We start from the raw sequence: 15,735 nt of genomic DNA, 5'->3' as shown, positions 1-15,735 counted from the left end.
TTATTTTGTTTTCTCTCTGGTTCCATTGCCTAAAAAACTAGGCCAGTGATCTGAGGATGAAGCAATCTTAATGGAGTTTGGGTAAATTAATGCTAAACTTAGGTAAATCTAAACATTTCCTTAATCTTTTTGGGAATTCACTTTGTAGCATCTTTTCTTTGAGAGACAAGTTCTCCCTCTATTGCCCAGGCTGGAGTGTAGTAGCATAATCACAGCTCACTGCAGCCTTGACCTCCTGGGCTCAAGCAATTCTCCCCCATCAACTTCCTGAGTTGCTGGGACTGCAGGTGCATGCCACCATGCCCGGCTAATTTTTTAATTATTTATAGAGATGGGGTTTCACTGTGTTGCCTAGGCTGGTCTTGAGCTCAAGCGATTCTCCTGCCTTGGCCTCACAAAGTGTTGGGATTACCTGGCTGGTAATACCTTTTAAACTAATTCATTTAAATCACCATTTCTTTTTCTTTTTTTTTTTTTTATTTTGAGACAGGGTCTCCCTCTGTCACCCAAGCTGGAGTGCAGTGGCACGATCTTGGCCCATTACAACCTCCACCTCCCAGGTTCAAGCACTTCTCTTGCCTTAGCCTCCTGAGTATCTGGGACTACAGGCACATGCCACCATGCCCAGCTAATTTTTGTATTTTTATTGGAGACGGGGTTTCACCATGTTGGCCAGGCTGGTCTCGAACCCCTGACCTCCAGTGATCCGCCTGCCTTGGCCTCCGAAAGTGCTGGGATTACAGGTGTGAGCCACCACATCCAGCCGTACTCTTTTAAAAATGATGACATGATTGTATATTTAGAAAACCCCATCGTCTCAGGCCAAAAATCCTTAAGCTGATAAGCAACTTCAGCAAAGTCTCAGAATACAAAATCAATGTGCAAAAACCACAAGCATTCTTATATACCAATAACAGACAAACAGAGAGCCAAATCATGAGTGAACTCCCATTCACAATTGCTTCAAAGAGAATAAAATACCTAGGAATCAACTTACAAGGGATGTGAAGGACCTCTTCAAAGAGAACTACAAACCACTGCTCAGCGAAATAAAAGAGGACACAAACAAATGGAAGAACATTCCATGCTCATGGATAGGAAGAATCAATATTGTGAAAATGGCCATACTACCCAAGGTAATTTATAGATTCAATGCCATCCCCATTAAGCTACCAATGACTTTCTTCACAGAATTGGAAAAAACTGCTTTAAAGTTCATATGGAAGCAAAAAAGAGCCCGCATTGCCAAGACAGTCCTAAGCCAAAAGAAAACTGGAGGCATCATGCTACCTGACTTCAAACTATACTACAAGGCTACAGTAACCAAAACAGCATGGTACTGCTACCAAAACAGAGATATAGACCAATGGAACAGAACAGAGCCCTCAGAAATAACACCACACATCTACAACCATCTGATCTTTGACAAACCTGACAAAAACAAGAAATGGGGAAAGGATTCCCTATTTAATAAATGGTGCTGGGAAAACTAGCTAGCCATATGCAGAAAGCTAAAACTGGATCCCTTCCTTACACCTTATATGAAAATTAATTCAAGATGGATTAGAGACTTAAATGTTAGACCTAAAATCATAAAAACCCTAGAAGAAAACCTAGGCAATACCATTCAGGACATAGGCATGGGCAAGGACTTCATGTCTAAAACACCAAAAGCAATGGCAGCAAAAGCCAAAATTGACAAATGGGATCTAATTAAACTAAAGAGCTTCTGCACAGCAAAAGAAACTACCATCAGAGTGCAGGCAATCTACAGAATGGGAGAATTTTGCAATCTACTCATCTGACAAAGGGCTAATATCCAGAACCTATGAAGAACTCTAACAAATTTACAAGAAAAAAACAACCCCATCAAAAAGTGGACAAAGGATATGAACAGACACTTCTCAAAAGAAGACATTTATGCAGCCAACAGACACATGAAAAAATGCTCATCATCACTCGCCATCAGATAAATGCAAATCAAAACCACAGTGAGATACCATCTCATACCAGTTAGAATGGTGATCATTAAAAAGTCAGGAAACAACAGGTGCTGGAGAGGATGTGGAGAAATAGGAACACTTTTGCACTGTTGGTGGGACTGTAAACTAGTTCGACCATTGTGGAAGACAGTGTGGCGATTCCTCAAGGATCTAGAACTAGAAATACCATTTGACCCAGCCATCCCACTACTGGGTATATACCCAAAGGATTATAAATCATGCTTCTATAAAGACACATGCACACATATGTTTACTGTGGTACTATTCACAATAGCAAAGACTTGGAACCAACCCAGATGTCAATCAATGACAGACTGGATTATGAAAACGTGGCGCATATACGCTGTGGAATACTATGCAGCCATAAGAAAGGATGAGTTCATGTCCTTTGTAGGGACACGAATGCAGCTGGAAACCATTATTCTCAGCAAACTATCGCAATAACAGAAAACCACACACCGCATGTTCTCACTCTTAGGTGGGAATTGAACAATGAGAACACTTGGACACAGAGTGGGAAGCATCACACACTGGGGCCTGTCGTTGGGTGGGGGTAGGGGGGAGGGATAGCATTAGGAGATATACCTAATGTAAATGACGAGTTAATGGGTGCAGCATACCAACATGGCACAGGTATACGTATGTAACAGTATGTATATTCATATGTTGTGCACATGTACCCTAGAACTTAAAGTATAACTTTTTTAAAAAATGTGAGTAATCGAGTGAATAGCTCTCTCACTTTCTCCAGAATACAGAAACAAATCAGTGCATCACCAACACTTGGAAACTCATTAAACAAGTTCTTGTGCCCCACCCCAGGCCTGCTGAATCACACACTGGGGGGGGTGGGGGGGAAGCACCATGTGATTTCATCAGCTGAACATCTCTTCCTCCTCCACCCTACATTTCCAAATCAAATGGAGTGCTGACTATAATTTCTTGTTCACAGTACTTTTCTGCTTTTGCTTTTGGAGAGTTTGCTAATTCTTCTGGCTCAAAAAATATGGCTAAATATTTCTCTCATCGATCATTTAGAGTTAGGGTATTAAATGTATATGCCTTTCTTTGCCATGTTAGCATTTACCTCTATTAATGGTGTCAGTGGTAGCACGAACAAGTAAGTGCAGTGTGATAAATACCCAACATGACTGTTCTGCATCCAAAACCTCATGGGGAAGGAAATAAAAGAGGAGATTCCTTCTTGTCTCTGCTTTCTCCTCATTACATTATCTTCATATCTTCCCAGAGGTACAGTAAGGTTTGAAGTGGAGATAACTGACTGTGTATTAGCCTTGTTTGGATAGTAACTAGATTGTTTTTCTTCCAGTTATTATTATTCAGCAATAATTTGTACTGTGCTTTTATTCATTCCCTTGAAGCATATCTTTCTATATTTTTTAAGAAATTTGTCTGTAGTCAAAAAGATTTTAATTTCATGATAGGATTTCAAATAAAAAATAATCTGAATCCAGAGTTTAAATGTTTCATTTATTATGCTTTATTAGAAGAGACTTGAAGCCATTCTAATATTATTAAAAATTCATTGAAAACAGCATTATTGTTGAATGTAGCTTTTTGCTTTTGATTTCAATTCACTGTCACTAATTCTTTTTTTCTTTTTTCTTTCGGCCGTTGTTCCAAAAGCTGAGGTCATTTTTGCAAGTAAGGAAATACAGTTTGGATCTAGCATCTTTGATCTTGTATGCCTATCAGCTTAGTACAGCTCTTGCATATCTAGAGAGCAAAAGATTTGTACACAGGTAAGATACAGTCATAAATCTGTTAAGTTCCCTTCTGAAAAGTAGTGATCAAGAAACAGGGACCCATTTGGACCGTCTTTGGACCCAGGGACCCCTTTGGTACCATTTTGTACCAATTCTACAAAATTGTATTCTGTGTATCATTGGAATCTATTGTGCACAGTTAATAGCAAGTCATGCTGCATTATGTCCTGTCAGAGTGAGATGCCAGGGCTTGTTAATACACAGTTACCGGATTTTTACACACGTGGAGTTTAAAACATTGTGATACTTTCAGGTCACTTATTCCTTACACAAACGCTATAGAGAACCTGTACTTGGCAGCAGAGCAGTGAACATGTGGAAGTGGTCTCTGAAACGAATATTGTCCTGGAGCTTTCCGGGACAACACAGCCTTATGAGTGACATCTGTTAGCATTCTGCGGAATTTCTGTTTATAGCCTGAGTCTCTGTTTGAATGCAAGTAAAGACCCTTAAAATTTGTTTGCCAAGTATCATATTAGAATTGGTGTTTTGTTATCCGGCATTAAAACAAACTTCATCCAAAAAAAAAAAAGAAACAGAAACTGAGGCTCTAAAAAAATCAACTGCATCAGCAAAATCATTTAAAAGTTTTCAGAAGGCAACTTTTATTTAATGATATCTCTTTAGGAATGGCAGTGTTATAGGCCCCAGTTATATATCACTGTCTATCAGTTAATGCAATTGGTAATGTGGTTTTATGAACAGTAATAAGGATTTTCATTATTTTAGAATATACTTTGCCATCATTCAAAATAATCATTTGTTAATGGGTAAATATCTGGCAAAAAGAATATATATGAAGTAAATTTTGTGTGTCTGTATATATGAGATTTATTGTATATATCCTATAATAAATATCATATAATCTGCTTGCATTGTATATAAGCTGTCTTTCAAAGTGCCTATTGGTATGTCTTTATCTATGAGCTTATAGGTTTGTTTTTCTTATTTTAAGTCTTACTGTCTCAAATTCTTCTTTATCAATAGGGACATTGCTGCTCGGAATGTTCTGGTGTCCTCAAATGATTGTGTAAAGTTAGGAGACTTTGGATTATCCCGATATATGGAAGATAGTACTTACTACAAAGGTAAGAAATCAGAGCAGTACCTAAGAAATAGGCTTGGAATCTTTAACGTATTTCTAAAAACAGTATGTTCTAATACGCTCACCTGATCTTTGACAGAGATATAAAATCAAGTAAATGGAGGAAGCAACAGTCGTCTCAGTAATGGTGCTGGAGCAGTTGGACATCCTTAGGCAAAAAATATACCTCAATTTAAACCCCTGAATCCTATTTCAAATTAACTCAGAGTGGATTATGGACTTAATTACAAAATATTAAACTTTTAGAAAAAAACATAAGAGTAACTATTTGGCATCTAGGGCTAGACCAGGGATCCTTAGACTTGACACCAGAAACAAGGATTCATAAAAGGAAAAAGTTGATAAACTGAACCTCATAAAAATTGTAAATTTTTGTTCTGCCAAAGACCCTGTTAAAAGGATGAAAAGAGAAGCTGCAGAGTAGAAGAAGATGTGTGCCAGCCACATATCTGACAAAGCTATTATCTAGAATATAAAAGGAACTCTTAAAACGTAGTAAAAAATGAATGCACTTAGAAATCGGCAAAAAAAATAGGAGGGACATTTCAGTGAAGAGGATATATGGATTGCACATAAGCAGGTGAAGATGTAGATGTTCCACATCTGTGTCCATTAGGAAAATGCAAATTCAGAACACAATGAGATTACAGTACATACCTGTCAGTTGTTAAAGAACATGCTGGCGAAGATGCAGAGAAACTAAATTGCTGCTGGGAATGTAAAATGGTAGAGGCATTCTGGAAGAGAGTTTGGCAAATTCTTTAAAAATTAAGCATACAAGTATTATATGACCCAGGAATTGCATATCTGGACATTTCTTCTGAAGAAACAAAAATTTGTACTCAAAACCATACTCAAATGTTCATTGCAGTTGTATCTGTAATAGCCAGAAATTCAGATCAGCTCAAATGTCTTTCAATCAGTAGACACGCCATCATCTTAAACCAGATGCGGCTGGTTGTATCGATTGCCTCAGTGAAGGGGATCTGACCTAAAGATATGCAGGCTGCTAACTTCAGCACCTTGGATCCATTAGTTTGGTGGGATGTTTGTTTGTTTGCTTGTTTTGAGACAGGGTCTCGCATTGTTACTCAGGCTGGAGTGCAATGGCGCAAACATTGCTCACTATAGCCTTGACCTCCTGAGCTCAAGAAGCCCGCCCACCTTAGCCTCTCAAATTGCTGGTACTACAGGCATGCGCCACCATGCCTGGCTAATTTTTTGTAGAGATGGGGTTTTGCCATGTTGCCTAGGCTGGTCTTTGATCAAACTCCTGGGCTGAAGCTATTCTCCTGCCTCCACCTCACAAAGTGCTGGGATTACAGGCATGAACCATCGGGCCCAGCCTCCGTTAGTTTTTTTAACTGAAATCTAGCTTATGTCAGTTGTCTTTAATTTTGCCAATCTTGGAATCACATTGAATTGGTTCTTCAAATTATTACTGAACTAATATTTTTCTGAATAATGTTTTCATATTCCTAGAACTTTAAGGTTTAGATAAATCCATATTGTGCTATTAATACTGCTAATTATGACTACCATTTTACAAAGGCCAGTTTCTTAGGGTATTTGATTTTTATATTGCAACAAAATGAATCCAGATTTTTACATGCAAAGCTAGTCTCTTATTTTAATCTCATAACTATTTTCTTTCCATATATCTTCTATATATTATTACCTGTCACTATTTTATTTTTAAAATTCATTTTTAATTTTTATTTTATTTTATTTTGAGACAAAATCTCGCTCTGTCACCCAGTCTGGAGTGCAGTGGCGCTATCTGTGCTTACTGCAAGCTCCACCTTCTGGGTTCATGCCATTCTCCTGCCTCAGCCTCCCGAGTAGCTGGGACTACAGGCGCCCACCACCTCGCCCGGCTAAGTTTTTGTATTTTTAGTAGAGACGGTTTCACCGTGTTAGCCAGGATGGTCTTGATATCCTGACCTCGTGATCCGCCCACCTTGGCCTCCCAAAGTGCTGGAATTACAGACGTGAGCCACTACACCCGGCCTAATTTTTTAAATTAATTTTTTAAATTAAAATTTTTTATGACAGAGTCTCGTTCAGTCACCCAGGCTGGAGTGCAGTGGCATGAGCACAAGTCACTGCAGCCTCAACCTCCTGGGCTCAAGTCATCCTCCTGCCTCAGCCTCCTGAGTAGTTGGGACCACAGGCACACGTCACCATGCCCAGCCAATTTTTTAATTTTTTTGTAGAGATTAGGTCTCACTTTGTTGCCTAGGTTGGTCTTGAACTCATGGGCTCAAGTGATCTTCCCACCTTGGCCTCCCAAAGTGCTGGGATTACAGGCATGAGCCACTGTGCCCAGCTACCTGTCACTGTTTTTAAATGATCCTTTGATATATGAAAAGAAGATCCGTTGTTTATTCATTGTAATTATTTAGTCATTTAACTTAAAAAAGACGAAGTCAACTTTTCACTATTTTTAAATACATTTTATATCCAGCTTTGATCTTAACTGTCCCAAGTTCTAGAATTCCAATAAAGAACTAAATTCCAAGTAGTATGATGTCCGAATTTTCGTATCATTCAAACAGCGTTTTGAACAGGCAGTTGACAAATTCACACAAATACCTTCTCAGAAAGGTTAATAAGTGTACATTCCATTAGGCTATAGAAATAAGTGCAAACTCCAAATAGAAGTTCTTCAAAATGCTCCTCTTTCTAGGAATTCTGATAGTCTTCAGAGGCAACTCATTGCTTACAGAAGAAAGTCCACACCCTTGACATGCTGGCAGAGCCCAGCTGCTCATGCTCCATGCTTTTCTGAATCAGGGTGCTGTTTCTGTGCCCTGCTCCCTTGTTGTGCTCTGCTCTTACATCCTCTCCCTGCAGCCTTCCCTGGTCATCCTCTCAGTCACTGTTTCCTCTCCACTTTCAGGACACTTGACATGCATTCACTATCTCTGTTACACCTTGTACCAAATTTGAGTATACTTCTGTCTGCCTTTTAGAATGAGAATTATTTGAAGAAAAGGACTCGGGATTGTTCATCTTGAGAACTCAGCAGTTGAGGAAATGTTTACTAAGGTTTTGAGTGACTTGCCTTTGTGGCACAAAGAAAACGTTTAGGTCTGAAAAGGGAGCTGATTTCAGGCTTCCCTAGAGAAGTCCTTCTCATCCCATTGCCCCTTCCTGCTCCTCACATGCCTGATTATTTGTGGAGTCTGTGTTGGTGCGTTCACCTAGTGGCTAACATATGTTTGTAATTCCCAAAATCAATACTCAAGGTGCTTTCATAGTCATTTGAGGACATGCACAGAGCATCAAAAAAATGGAGTATTCCCTAATACCGAAATATGCAGCTGAGGTTCAGCAAGGCCGCAGTCTCTCCCTTCTGTCGCAGCCAGAGGTGGGAAGACAGGGTCAGGGCTGGGAGGGAACGGCACAGGGCAGAGCCAGCAGCTCAGGCTCTGGTGGTTGGAGAGGTTTGAATTCCGACTCTGGTACCTGTTAGTGGGGCAGTCTTGGGCAAGTCACTTAACACATCTGAGCGTTCTTTTCTAAAGGAAATATAACCTACCAGAATGAGTTGTTTCATGAGTTAAGATTGTAATCTTTGTGAGATACGAATATATGTGTGCATATTTCTCCTGAGAGCAGTGGTTCTGTGTTTGTAACAACTTTATATAACATTAACTGCCACCAGTGAGGATCGACTATATATTATTTATTATTAGCAGGATATGTGTATAGCAAGCATTCTAAGCTACAGATAAGTATCTCTTCTGTAAACTGTGGAATCTTACATGACGGAGCTGCACCTAATATCTGCACCTAAACCCCTGATAAACTGGGGTTTGCTCTCCCTCCCTGTTCTTTGCCTCTCTATAGAGAGAAGGACATTAGTATTTTATTTATCTACCATCTAACCATTCCTCACCCCTAAGTGACCTCAAAACATAAAGGAAGTGAAAAGTAGTTCTCCCAAAGAAATGGAAGGTTCAAGGGGTCAAATAGTGAAAGCTTTTTCCTTTGATACTGAAAATCTCAGCTAGCTCTGTTAGATTCTTAAGCAGATAACAAGGAAAATTTATTTTCTAAAATTAATCTTCTAGCTTCCAAAGGAAAATTGCCTATTAAATGGATGGCTCCAGAGTCAATCAATTTTCGACGTTTTACCTCAGCTAGTGACGTATGGATGTTTGGTGAGTATTCTTAAAAGTTTTGTTTTATTTAAAAATTATATTTTCATATGTTATACCAAAAAAAAAATCTCTCTTTGGAATATGTAGGTTGATTTGCCTTCCCTAACCTGATCATCTCCTCATCAGACTTCTTTTGATTAATTTGACAATAAATAGCCTGGCATCTACTGTGCATCAGCTTCTGGGCACAGCTTCCATAAGGGTCCACAGTTCTGATTGCCCAGCTCCTTCCATCACTCTTCCTTTCTGTTCCCCATTGCTGTCTCTTCTTTCCTCAAAGGGGGGATATTTTGCTCATTTCCTTCTTTCTTTTCTCTCTCTCCCTTTGCCGTCTAATTCATTCTTTTCATATGAATGACATTAAACAGTAAACACCTGGCCCCTCCAACCCTGAGTATCTAAAATTCTACCTTGTCTCTTTATTCTGGGGTCCAAGCTCCTTCCTAACCTATCTCAAGACTTGGAAGTTTGATCCTTTATTTTCTGTAGCTTCTGCTTTTTTGATAATCTCATTTGTTCTTCCCCACCTGCTGTAAGGTCATCATTCTCCTGCTCTGTGGTTATTGCAGTTCCTTCTAGCTGGTGTAAAAGTGTGGCTCTCATTTATTCTTTGCTACTTATTTAAAATACTTTATCCAAATTTTAAAATTACTCACTATTTTTAACATGAATGGCTCTTCCCTCGACCCCACTCTTCATTTTTCTTGGTGTTATTCCTTCTACCCAGAATGCCTTCTTCTTCCAGTTGAAATCCTACCTAACCCTCAAGGTCCACCTTAAATGTCCTTGAAGCCTTGCTCTTCCTTTCTGTACATTTCCTACACTTTCTTTCTTTGTCATAACACTCATGTTGATTCTGTGAATAGACTTGTGGACATGTTATCTCTGCTAAATTAGAAACTACTTTGGAGGAGATGCCCTGTTAAGATTATGTACCTTTTTTCCTCTTATAAATAAAAATAACTTGATCATCAAGTATGTGTTCTTATTTTTTTCTTCTGTTTACTTACTGTTGATTCTTAATCATCGTTTAATGTCCCAATAGATAACTAGGTAGAGGAAGGAACTTTCAAATAGAACAGGATACGGCATGACATGATTAGAAAAAGCTCTGAAGTCCAATTGATGTGGTTCAAATCCCAAGGCCTTGATTATTAGCTGTGTAATCCACAGAGCAAGTAACTTACCTTTTCAGAGAAATTTCATGTTTCAAAACTTCTAAGATGCCTGTTTTTTTACAAGTTAACATTTCTAGAACTGGAGTGTATCTTAAAATCAGTGGCATTTTACAGTCGGTAATAATTGGAGGCATTTTTTAATGTAGTTATACTTGCTTGCACTCATGTGGACTTTGTTTTGTTAATATTGTTACTGTAATGTCTGAATGACTTTAAAAGAGCTCTTTTGATAAGAATAAAATAAAAATTCTAAGAGGGAAGAAAGAATTGTATCACACTTTAGTTTTCAGCATTCTTCTCCCTTTTTTGATCCTATAAAGTGATGATGTTTCCTATAATCAGTGGATGTGATTTTTGTCAAATGTGATATAATGCAATATTTAAAGAAACATAAGGTTATTGTGAGGATTAAGGGTAATATATGAGGCTGGGCATGGTGGCCTCATTCCTAGTATTTTGGGAGGCCAAGGAGGAAGGATCACTTTTAACCCAGGAGTTCAAGACCAGCCTGGGCAACATAGCAAGACCCCATCTCTACAAAAAATACAAAAATTAGCTGGTTTGGGTTGCATGTGCCGATAGTTTCAGCTACTCAGGAGGCTGAGGTGAGAGCATCACTTGAACCTGGGAAGTGGAGGCTGCAGTGAGCTGTGATGGAGACTTTGTCTCAAAAATACATGTATTTGTAAAATGTCTAAGAAATGTGCCAGGAACACATTAAGTTCTCCAGAAATGATACCCAGTGTTGCTACTACTGATAATATTGTTGTAACTTCTTGTGAGAAAAGCAGTACTAAGGCATTATGTTTGTCAGATACTCTTTACATTGAAATTCTTGAGTTCTTGGCTAAGTTCAGAATCTAATTCACATCAAGATGGTAATATGCCTTGCTTCCTTTGAGGCAGATTTCATTCTAGGTTCTAAAGATGCAAAAATAAAGTCACAGTTCCTTTCTTCAAGGCATCAGTTGTACATTGTTTTGTGATAGAAGTAGATTTGAAATGACGGAAACTTTTCCCAGAGGAAAAGCATTATAAAGAACTACATTACAAATGTACCTACAAAGAAGAGAGCTTGTGAGGAAGGTAAAGGGATGTTTTTGGTGTGTTCCACAGGTAGCAAGAAGCCCAGAATAACCAAGTGCAGAGCAGTGATGATAAGGCACTAGGAGAAAACATCCATCCTTGACACCACCAGTTCTCTCCATTTCCTTCCCATTGCATTGTATGTTCGTTGCCAGTTTTAGGTTTCTTGTTTGTTTTAAAGGTGAATTTTTTATTTTTATTTTTTAATTTTAGATTCAGAGGGTCCATGTGCAGGTTTGTTACATGGATATGTTGCACAGTCCTAAGGTTTGGGCTTCAGTGGAACCTGTCACCCAAATAGTGAACATAGTACCCAATGGGTAGTTTTTCAACCATTACTGACCTCGTTTCCCCCCTGGTCTTTTATTTCCCAGTGTCTGTTGTTTCCATCTTCATGTCCGTATGTATCCAGTGTTTAGCTCCCTCTTATAAGTGAGAACATGCAGTGTTTGGCTTTCTGTTTCTGCATTAATTCACTTCGGATACATGACTTTCAGTTGTTTCTGTGGTGCTGCAAAGGCCATGGTTTCATTCTTTGATGCCTGCATAGTATTACATGGCATATATGTACTACATTTTCTTTATCCCATCCTAAAGGTGAATTTTTAAGGATTATCCAGAAGATACTGAGAAAGTATTGGATTTCCCGAGGGTAGAATGCAAGTAAACTTTTTGCGGTCACACTGTGGCATTTATAGGCAAGATGACTTGAAGCCCAAAGAAGTTCACATCTTTCCTGGGGGAAAACAGTGACCAGTCCATGAATCAACCAGATAATGATGCCTTTATGCACGCTAGACGAGAAGAGGCCAACCTTGTTAAGGGAAACTTTTTTTTTTTTTTTTTTTTTTTGAGACGGAGTCTCGCTCTGTCGCCCAGGCTGGAGTGCAGTGGCCGGATCTCAGCTCACTGCAAGCTCCGCCTCCCGGGTTCACGCCATTCTCCTGCCTCAGCCTCCTGAGTAGTAGCTGGGACTACAGGCGCCCGCCACCTCGCCCGGCTAGTTTTTTATACTTTTTAGTAGAGACAGGGTTTCACCGTGTTAGCCAGGATGGTCTCCATCTCCTGACCTTGTGATCCGCCCGCCTCGGCCTCCCAAAGTGCTGGGATTACAGGCTTGAGCCACCGCGCCCGGCCTAGGGAAACTTTTTAAGGAATCTTAGTTTTCCAAAAGCATAAGACTTACACTAGTATTTTCTTTATTGGACCTCAGGTCAGCTGCTCTAACTATAAACAGGTGAGACTGAAGTGGGGCGGATTAAAATTCAGCGTTTCCTGAACTAGTTCATTAAGCCACAAAGTACCACTGTAGCTAGTGGGCAATTTTCTAAGAGGATTTCTAGAGAAATAAACTGAGAAAATTTATAGCATTTTCCTTGATAATAATTTAACATTTCATTATTTACATCATATTAAATCATTAGGTTATTCTTATTTTATACTAGAGTGAACATAATGCTGCTTTGGTAGATAACTTGCCCATTACCTCCCAGCTGATACTCTAGTGCCTAGAAAAACGATTTTCTTGGAACCTGGGAGTTACAGTCTTCATACTGAGCTCACTGTTGTGTTTTCATTCCCACTTGACAGGTGTGTGTATGTGGGAGATACTGATGCATGGTGTGAAGCCTTTTCAAGGAGTGAAGAACAATGATGTAATCGGTCGAATTGAAAATGGGGAAAGATTACCAATGCCTCCAAATTGTCCTCCTACCCTCTACAGCCTTATGACGAAATGCTGGGCCTATGACCCCAGCAGGCGGCCCAGGTTTACTGAACTTAAAGCTCAGCTCAGGTAGGAGTTGGCGGGAGAGAGGGCCTGGGGGTGGGGGCAGATTATGCTGCTTCTCCTCCTTGCAGTAATAGCATTTTAAGGTCATTATATCAGTATATCTAAGGCCGAACTATTTTTTGTTCGAATGCAATTACTTCTAAAATTGATTTGCATTTCTTTTTACCTTGCTAGAGTCTTAAGTAAATTGTATCTTTAAAATTTTAATAAAGCTCCAATTATGGTCAAATCTCTCTCCCCTAGCTTCTGACTTAGCATGGCTTGCAAGACCCATAATAAGTTAGTCCCTAGTTACCTCACTCATCTCATCTAACACAACCCTCCATCTCTATCTCCCTCACACTTTGTGATCCAGCAATACCTACTTATAATTCTCCTAACACAGCTCACTGCCTTTTCACATGCTGTCTTCACTCCCAGAAATCCCTTTCCTGACCTTTGCCACCTGTAAACTTTTATTCGGTTTTCAGAACCCAGCTCAGATGTTACCTGCTTCAGGAGGCCTTCCTAATCAGCCCTGCCCCGAAAGAGATAGTTATTCCTTTGGCACCTTTTCAATACTTCTGTTTTTATATTTAAAACATCCATTGCTTGTTCAGGTGCCGTTTTGTGGCTCCTACTTTGTGCCAGGTACTGTTAAACCCCTGGAGGAAGCACGCGGGGACATTAATGTGCTGAATCCCTCAGAGAAGCATGTGCATACTCTACCCTGTTGCCTGGCCTGGAGAGGTTCTTGTTTGCTTGTCTGTGTCCCCAGCTATACTCAGAGCTCTTGACGGGCATCATTGTGTCTGACTGATTTCTGTAGCCCCAGTGCCAAGCATAGGACCTGGCACCTCGTAAGTGCTCAATAAACATTTGTTGAATTGAATTGAATTGGAATCTAGAATGAGACTTAATACTGTAATAAACAAGATATTGTAATGTAACACATAGGCATGAGAAGGTTTATTATATAAACAATACCATGGTTCAATGTGTGCTGTGTTACCTGTTTTCACACTTGGGAACTTCCTCGATTTTACGTGAGTGTTTATGGGTTTGTTTTTCGTGCTGTATTTTAGTCTTTTTCCTAAAAATCATCAACTACGGAGTCCAGGCTTTCACCATCTAGCCCAACCTTCTCTCCACATGTTGAAGCTGTTCAACCTGCTAGACAGGATTCCTTTTAAGGAGAGTATTTCAAAGAAGAATTAAGACCCATAAGTAGAAGCACAAAGGATTCATCCAGTCTGAAAATGTTTGCTAAGCACCTTTGTTATTCTAAGCTAGGTTCTGTGGGTTCAACAGTGAACAAGACCCAATCCCTGTCCCCAGAGAGTTTAAAGTCTGGTGGAGGAGACCGAGGTATCACCGGTTATTACAATACAGTGAGCACCACATCGGAAAGACCAGCCGCACTCTTGGTCTCCATCCCCATAACTCTCACGCGCTGACCTGGTGCTACTTTTCAAGGCCCCGTAGAGCAAGCCTACTCTGCCTTTCACACGATAGGCCTTCAGGGTAATTCTAAACAGCTTCCTTACCTCCTCTTAGCTTCTTCTAGCCAAAAATCTTCAGTTCCTTAATTAATTCTCATATAACTTAACTGCCTATTCTCTCACTTTTACAGCTGGTTTTTGGACATGCTTTATTGCATGTTTTGCTCCTATTTGTTCCTCCTTGATCTTTCCTCAGGATTTGACAGTTTCTGTCCTTGACATTGTTCCTCTCTGATACCAGTTCTATCACCCTACCTCCCTGGCATATCTTTGTACCTCACTGACTTGCCATCTCTACACCATTACTATGAGTATTAACTGAATTTCTGTTCTCAGCCTCTTATTTTCTCCCATTTTCTCTCATTACTCTTCCTAGATGTCTGACCCATTCACACGGCTTCGCTTCTCACCTGTCTCTGTCTGTAGTTCTGGTCCTGCCCTTTTCTCAAGTCCCAAACTTACGTTTTAAATTGCTGGCTGGGCATCATGTTTATCCAGAAAGCAAAGCTGTTACATTCTCCTCTAAGCCAGCCCTTCCTCCTCACTTCCTCCAGGTTGGAATAGTGCCTTTATCTTCGACACCATCTTGGAGTCATGCTTCACTCCTTGTGCACACCCCCCATCCTCCATCCTGCGCTCTTCTCCCATCTGGCGTGACCAGCTTAGTCAATCTTCCTGAACTGTCACTGGAAAAATAACTCCCCTGGTCAAAACAACTTTGAGTGGGGTTTTGTCACTTTTTATGTTTGGTTAAAGGCTTCCACGGTGACATTTAGGCCTCATTTCATTATGGCCTGAGATTGAGATTGTCTTCCCATGCCTTTCACACATGGTAGCTAAACTAACCCTCCTCTCAGCCCAGAATGCCTCCTCCTTCACTTGGGGAGATCCTACCCATCTTTCTCAGCTTCTTTCATGCACTGGGTCTTCTGCGACTTCACAGCTGACCAGCCTCCACCCTCTGAGTCTCCAAAGCTCTTTGTTCTTACCAGGCTTACCCTATGCTGCCGTAGATGGCTGCAACCCGTGTTCAATTCAGTTCGATAAACACTGTTGAGCACCTACAGTAGCTGAACCTGGTGCTAGTCACTGGGGCAAAGATGACTAAAACACTTTTCCTGCCCTCGAGGAGCT

The 15,735-nt window shown here is 40.1% G+C and overlaps 1 protein-coding gene across 37 annotated transcripts in view; it reads left to right on the top strand.

Annotated features, from left to right (window-relative positions):
* PTK2 (protein tyrosine kinase 2) overlaps positions 1 to 15,735 on the top strand; it is a 366,245-nt gene that overhangs the window by 275,112 nt on the left and 75,398 nt on the right. For all 37 annotated transcript variants that reach the window (XM_033203331.1, XM_033203330.1, XM_033203297.1 and 34 more), the window contains 4 exons: positions 3,651 to 3,766; positions 4,778 to 4,878; positions 8,975 to 9,064; positions 12,919 to 13,123. In XM_033203331.1, coding sequence (XP_033059222.1) covers positions 3,651 to 3,766; positions 4,778 to 4,878; positions 8,975 to 9,064; positions 12,919 to 13,123 — 512 coding nt within the window. The remainder of the gene's footprint in view (positions 1 to 3,650; positions 3,767 to 4,777; positions 4,879 to 8,974; positions 9,065 to 12,918; positions 13,124 to 15,735) is intronic.

This window comes from Trachypithecus francoisi, unplaced genomic scaffold (genome assembly GCF_009764315.1).
Source record: "Trachypithecus francoisi isolate TF-2019V2 unplaced genomic scaffold, Tfra_2.0 Lachesis_group7, whole genome shotgun sequence".
In the NCBI taxonomy this organism is placed as follows: domain Eukaryota; kingdom Metazoa; phylum Chordata; class Mammalia; order Primates; family Cercopithecidae; genus Trachypithecus; species Trachypithecus francoisi.
Note: the sequence above shows the minus strand (reverse complement) of the source record. Positions and strands in the feature narration are given on the sequence as shown.